General features: G+C 49.8%; 1 protein-coding gene across 1 annotated transcript in view; it reads right to left on the minus strand.

Annotated features, from left to right (window-relative positions):
• LOC111962835 (melanopsin-B-like) overlaps positions 1 to 7,552 on the minus strand; it is a 43,420-nt gene that overhangs the window by 10,153 nt on the left and 25,715 nt on the right. The window contains exons 6-7 of the mRNA XM_023986167.1: positions 4,603 to 4,710; positions 2,651 to 2,825 (exon numbers count right to left, since the gene is read on the minus strand). Of these exons, the coding sequence (XP_023841935.1) occupies positions 2,651 to 2,825; positions 4,603 to 4,710 (283 nt within the window). The remainder of the gene's footprint in view (positions 1 to 2,650; positions 2,826 to 4,602; positions 4,711 to 7,552) is intronic.

The raw sequence follows: 7,552 nt of genomic DNA on the forward strand, positions 1-7,552 counted from the left end.
TTTATATGTAGTGGCTAAGTAAAGAGCAAAATATTGATTATAGTATTATAGGTGGCCCCTGTCCTTAGAAGAGCTCTTTTTATCACGCAGAGCAGGTTGGGACCAAAAACCGCACCACATTCGAGTTAAAATGATCCGTATGAAGTATGTGGTGGAGGGACAAGGATGCAAAAAACAACATTGAGAGTGCGTGACCCTGGGTGCTAGAGGGTAGAGTGACGCCCTAGCGAGGTATGACTGACCCTGTGCTAGAGGGGGTACGCACTGACCCTTGTCTAGAGGGGTACGCAGCTGACCCTGGTGCTAGAGGGTACGACAGCTGACCCTGTGCTAAGGGGGTACGCAGCTGACCCTGATGCTAGAGGGATAGCGCAGCTGACCCATTAGCAGGTACGAGTGCCTCTAGAGGGTACGCAGGCTGACCCTATGCTAGAGGGGTACGCACTGACCCTGGATGCTATTGAAAAAAGTTGAAAAAAACGACCATCGACCGTGTACGATACATCTTACGTGTCATGGCGTAATGTAACAGTACGCATAAAGCAACTAATTCTGTCTTACAGCCTCTCTCCACCAGGTGAAGCACTCTCACCGTTTAAAAACAAAAAAGGACAAGACAGGGTAAGGATACCTAGTCATTTTGCATCATCACTGCAACTATCATGACTCTCAAAACCTGCTGTTTACTTCTGAAGAGCGCCTTAAGCACCGCTCTAAAAACCTGATTCAAATCCGACACAAACCTTAATAGTATATAATACACTATAATCAACTCTATAGTTTTATACATTTTTAGAGGTGACAAGGGATAAATTGACAGATCGAGTGAAAAACGCCGTTTCCCCACACGACATCTCCTTTCTCACTTCACGGCAGTAGGTTTCGCTTACCCCACCCGGCATTTTATAAAAAGACCCGCCGGAGCTCATTCGTCTTTCTTGATCATGCAGAATGGCATCATGAAGGCCTCGGTCATTGAATTTTTGGAAAGGTGGAGAAATTGGTGCTTTAAGCAATGTTTGATATTACAGTTTGATCTGGAAGATTAATGTTATTTTGGTCCGGTTACCACTACCCCAACCCCTCCACTCCTACCACCACTCCTCTACCTCTACCTCAATCCCCCTCTACACTAAACCACTCTACCTCTACCTCCACCCTTCTCCTACACCCCTCTACCCCTACCCCTCCACCCCTCTCCTAACCTCCCTACCTCTACCCTCCACTCTCTACACATAAACCACTCTACCTCTACCCTCCACCCTCTCCTAACACCCTCTACCCCTACCCACCCCTCTCCACACTCCTCTACCCTACCCAACTGTCTACAACTCCTCTACCCTCCACCCTCTACCCTCCCCTCCAGCCCCTCTAGCCCCTACCCTTCAACCCCTCCACTCCCTACCACCGCACTCCTCATACCTCTACCTCCACTCCTCTACACTAAACCACTCTACCTCGATACCACCCTCTCCTAACCCTCTACCCCTACCCTCCACCCCTCTCCCACACTCCTCTACCCCTACCCGAACTGGTCCTACACTCCTCTACACTTACCACCTCCACCCTCTACCCCCTACCCTCCACCTCTCTACCCCTACCCTCCACCCTCTTACCCCTACCCTCCACCCCTCTACCCCATACCCTCCACCTCTACCCCTACCCTCCACCCCCTCTACCCCTACCCTCCACCCCTCTACCCCTACCTCCACTCCTCTACCCCTACCCTCCACTCCTCTACCCCTACCCCCACCCTCCACACTCCTCACCCCTACCCTCACCCTCCCACACTTCCTCTACCCCACCCTCCCACCCCTCTTCCCACACTCCTCACCCTACCCCACCCTCTCCCACACCCTCTACCCCCTCCAACCCTCCACCCTCGTCCCACACTCCTCTCCCCTACCCTCCACCCCTCTCCCACACTCCTCTACCGCCTACCCTCCACCCTCTCCCACCACTCTTCTACCCCTCCTCCCACCCCTCTCCCACACTCCTCTACCCCTACCCTCCACCCCTCTCCCACACTCCTCTACCACCCTCCACCCCTCTCCCACACTCTCTACCCCTACCCCTCTCCCCCTCCAACCCCTCTCCCACACCCTCTCCCCTACCCTCACCCCCTCCCCCTACACCCCTCTACGCCTCACTACCCCCTTCCGACCTCCTCTACCACCTACCCTGCCTACCCTCCTTCCTCCACCTACCCCCTACCCCTCTACCCCTAACCCCTCATCCGCTCTACTACTTTTTTTTCTTATTTTTTTTCCCCTTACCCCCTACCCTCATCGCTCACCCCTACCCTCTCGCCACACCTCTACCCTCTATCGCTCTTCCCCACCCCTCTACCCCCTTACCCCGTCCACCCTCTACCCCCTACCCCTCATCGCTCTTACCCCTACCCTCCACCCTCTACCCCTTACTCCCACCCTCTACCCTACTACCCCTCTACCCCACCTACCCCCTGCCACTCCTCTACCCCCTACCCAACTGTCCTACCAACTCCTCTACCCTCCACCCCTCTACCCCTACCCTCCACCCTTCTACCCCTACCCCCAACCTCTCTACCTTACACCACTCTACCCTCTACCCCTACCACCCCTCTACCCCCAACCCTACCCTCCAAACCCACAGAAGCACACTAACTCACTGTGTCTCCGGTGGACATAGAGGACACTCTATGGAACTTCGTCTTGGAGGTGGAGGACTGTCTGCTGAGCATGGAGTCCCTGAAGGAGGACTCACTGTTGGACACAGAGATGAAGTCCTTCCTAGGGGTCTGGGCCAGGCAGTGCAGACAGGGAACCTTCTCTGCCAGAGTGTCTCTGTATGGGAGAGTCAACAAAAAAGAAAGGAAAGTAGAGGGTAAAAGGAGGAGAGAGGCAAGAGGAAGGAGGGATACATCATCAAGCATATAGTACACCAAATCATCCCTATTGTCATCACCTAAGTCAGATGTAACAAGTCAGTTATACAGTGCATTCGGAAAGTATTCAGACCCCTTGACTTTTGCCACATTTTGTTACATCACAGCCTTATTCCAAAATGGATTACATAAATGTTTTTCCTCATTAATCTACACACAATACCACATAATGACAAAGCAAAAACAGGTTTTAAGAAATTGTTGCAAATTAAGAAAAAAAAAACGAAAACAGAAATACCTTATTTATGTAAGTATTCAGACCCTTTGCTATGAGACTTGAAATTGAGCTCAGGTGCATACTGTTTCCATTGATCATCCTTGAGATGTTTCTATAACTTGATTGAGGTCCACCTGTGGTAAATTCAGTTGATTGGACATGATTTGGAAAGGCACACACCTGTCTATATAAGGTCCCACAGTTGACAGTGCATGTCAGAGCAAAAACCAAGCCATGAGGTCGAAGGAATTGTCCTTAGAGCTCCGAGACAGGATTGTGTCGAGGCACAGATCTGGGGAAGGGTACCAAAACATTTCTGCAGTATTGAAGGTCCCAAAGAACCCAGTGGCCTCCATCATTCTTAAATGGAAGAAGTTTGGAACCACCAAGACTCTTCCTAGAGCTGGCCGCCTGGCCAAACTGAGCAATCAGGGGAGAAGGGCTTTGGTCAGGGACGTGACCAAGATCCCGATGGTCACTCTAACAGAGCTACTCTGTGGAGGAGGGAGAACCTTCCAAAAGGACAACCATCTCTGCAGCACTCCACCAATCAGGCTTTTATGCTAGAGTGGCCAGATGGAAGCCACTCCTCAGTAAAAAGCACGACAGCCTGCTTGAAGTTTGCCAAAAGGCACCTAAAAGACTCAGACCATGAGAAACAAGATTCTCTGGTCTGATGAAACCAAGATTGAGCCATCCCTACGGTGAAGCATGGTGGAGGCAGCATCATGCTGTGGGGATGTTTTTCAGTGGCAGGGACTGGGAGACTAGTCAGGATCGAGGGAAACATGAACAGAGCAAAGTACAGAGATCCTTGATGAAAACCTGCTCCAGAGCGCTCAGGACCTCAGACTGGGGCGATGGCTCACCTTCCAACCGTTCAGCAACCCTAAGCACACAGCCAAGACAATGCAGGAGTAGCTTCGGGACGAGTCTCTGAATGTCCTCTGAGTGGCCCATTCAGAGCCCGGACTTGAACCCGATCTGCAGAGAAGAATGGGAGAATCTCCCCAAATACAGGTGTGCCGAGCTTGTAGCATCATACACAAGAAGAATCGAGGCTGTAATCGCTGCCAAAGGTGCTTCAACAAAGTACTGATTAAAGGGTCTGAATACTTATGTAAATGTGATATTTCAGTTTATTTGTAAACTTCTTTTAACCTGTTTTTGCTTTGTCATTATGGGGTATTGTGTGTAGGTTAATGAGGGGGGGGGGACTATTTAATCCAGTTTAGAATAAGGCTGTAACGTAACAAAATGTGGGAAAAGTCGTAGGGGTATGAGTACTTTCATAATGCCCTGTAGGAGTCAAATCTGGACGGCCAAGCCCAATCACACCAAAGGATCCCTAGGGCAACTTGCCAAAACAACCTTAGGTTATGAAAGGTTAGGACAGTACATAAAATGGTGTTTTGAGTTATGCCCTAGGGGAGGCACACATTAAGATGACTATACTCACCTATATTTGGAGTGGATGATGGCATAGATGAAGGGGTTATAGATGGCTGAGGCTTTGGCTATGACAGCAGGGACGGCCTTGGAGTAGGGGCTGAGGGTACTTCCATAGCTGGAAGGAGAGGTAACATTTATAGGACACTACAAGCCTCACAGATAAAGTAATCTGACCTCCTCAGGTTTTACTGACATACGGCAGTAACTTTTTCTGCTCTGCTTCCACCCTCTAAAAATAAGATTGGAGTCTGAACTCTGTGTTTGTTCAGTATGTCAGTGGATGGTCAGTCATGCGTCAGTCCATGCCTGTCTGTGCCTTGGTCAGTCAGTGGGTGTCTGTTTGCACTGCCTGCCTAGTTGGCTCCTGTGCAGCCTGTTCGTATGGCTCGGCAGTGACCCAAAGGTGTTGTGGAGTGAGCAGAAGGAATCATATGCTTGATTATCCCTCCTCTCCGACAGACTGCACTCCATCACTTCACATTCACTCTCTTCACCTCTACTCTCGCTGCAGTACGTACAGTACCTTCCCCACACAAAACTAAAAAAAACATCTGTTTAAACTGTCTCTGACCCTGATAGCGTTTAAAAACTCTCAAAACGGACTCTCACCTCTTCAACCCATAGGTGCCTGCCATTCTGAACCAATCCAAGCCTCACTTTAAAATTATTTGTGGAATTCGGAAAGAATGTATTCCATATTTTTCTGCATTAACCAAAGAGCTGCAGGAACTACAGTAAAATCCTCAACTTCATATCTGAATCAACAGTCAGAATTATTTTTTCAAGACCCCTGATCCTTCATAATATCCAGATCACATGCCCTCTAACTACTGCTGAAGTATCTCAACAACTAGATCTGGGCTTGTATTCATAAAGCATCTCAACAACTAGATCTGGGCTTGTATTCATAAAGCATCTCAACAACTAGATCTGGGCTTGTATTCATAAAGCATCTCAGAGTAGAAGTGCTGATGTAGGATCAAGTTTCAAGTTTTAATTCACACATTCATTAGCTATTTAACGGTCTTTTGGCATGAGGATAGAAGCTGTTCAGAAACCTGTTGGTGTCAGACTTGATGCACCGCTACTGCTTGCCATGAGGAAGCCGAGCGAACAGTCTATGGCTTGGTTGGTTGGAGTCTAACGATTTTTGGCTGTCCGCACCACCCTCTGTAGGGCCATTGTCACGACTTCCGCCGAAGTCGGCCCTTCTCCTTGTTCGGGTGGTGTTCGGCGGTCGACGTCACYGGCTTTCTAGTCACCATCGATCTATTTTTCAGTTTTGTTTTGTTTTGTCTGTATTATACACACCTGGTTTCAATTCCCCCATCATGTTCCCTATTTAACCCTCTGGCTTTCATTTCTGTTTTGTCCGTGATTGTTTGTACGTTAGTGGTTGTGATGATCACGTGTGTGTTTGTGATTCTTTCAATTTGTGGAACTTTTGCCTATATTCTGAGTAAAACACTGTGGTTTCTCTCAACACCTGTGTCCTACTTCTCCGCACACAACCCTGACAGCCATGCGATCGAGGGCGGTGCTTTTGCCATACCAAGCAGTGATGCAGCCAGTCAAGATTACCTCAATGGAACAGCTGTATAACTTTTTGAGTATTTGAGGGCCCATGCCAAACCTTTTCAAACTCCTGAGGGGGAAGAGGCACTGTCACACCTTTTTCCCGACTGTGCGCGTGTGTGTGGACCATTTTAAGTTCTTAGTGATTTGAACACCCGGGAACTTGAAGCTCTCGACCCGCTCCACTGCAGCCCCATCGATGTGGATGGGGGCTTGCTCGCCCCCTCGTTTCCTGTAGTCCACGATCAGCTCCTTGGTCTGACTGACGTTGAGGAAGAGGTTGTGGTTCCCGGGCCCACACTTCCAGGTCAGTGACGTCCCTTTAGGCTGTCTCATCGTCGCTGATGATCAGGCCTACCACCGTTGTGTCGCCAGCAAACTTGATGATGGTATAACTCGAGTCGTGCATCGCTACGCAGTCGTGGGTAAACAGGGAGTACAGGAAGGGACTAAGCACACACCTCTGTGGGGCCCCCGTGTTGAGGGTTAGCGTGGAGGAGGGGATTTTGCCTACCCTCACCACCTTCCTCCAGAAAGTCCAGGATCCAGTTGCAGAGGGAGAACGTTCAGTCCCAGGGACCTAAACTTGGTGACAAGCTTGGAGAGGACAATGGTGTTGAACGCTGAGCTGTAGTCAATGGATAGCATTCTCACATACGTATTCCTCTTATCTAGGTGGGTGAGGGTAGTGTGGAGTGCAATTGTGATTGCGTCGTCTATGGATCTGTTGGGGCGATATGCAAATTAAGTGGGTCTAGGAATGATGGTGGTCATGGGGATTACAGACTGGGACAAGGAGAGGTTGAAAATTGCTGTGAATATACTTGCCAGCTGTTCTGCGTATGGTCTGAGAACGAACCCTGGAATACCATAGGGCCCGCGGCCTTGCGGGTATAGACCTGAGAAAAGACTTTACTCACGTCGGCCTCAGAGAGCAAGATCACCCTATCTTCTGGGTTGGTGGTGGCTCTCACACCCGACACATGTTATTGTCAAAGGGTGCATAAGTTCGTCTGGTAGAGCGGCATCGTTGGGCAGATCATGGCTGGGTCTTCCTTTGTAATCCATAATGGACTGTAGTCCCTGCCACATTCGACCGGTGTCGGAGCCTGTGTAATATGATTCCACATTATTCCTATATTGTCCTTTTGCTCGTTTGAAGACTCTGCCGTAGCCTCAGGGTTGTCTGCCGTAGCCTCAAGGTTGTCTGCCGTAGCCTCAGGGTTGTCTGCCGTAGCCTCAGGGTTGTCTGCCGTAGCCTCAGGGTTGTCTGCCGTAGCCTCAGGATTGTCTGCCGTAGCCTCAGGGTTGTCTGCCGTAGCCTCAGGGTTGTCTGCCGTAGCCTCAGGGTTGTCTGCCGTAGCCTCAGGGTTGTCTGCCGT

The sequence above is a fragment of the Salvelinus sp. IW2-2015 genome, linkage group LG4q.1:29 (assembly GCF_002910315.2).
Source record: "Salvelinus sp. IW2-2015 linkage group LG4q.1:29, ASM291031v2, whole genome shotgun sequence".
Classification (NCBI taxonomy): domain Eukaryota; kingdom Metazoa; phylum Chordata; class Actinopteri; order Salmoniformes; family Salmonidae; genus Salvelinus; species Salvelinus sp. IW2-2015.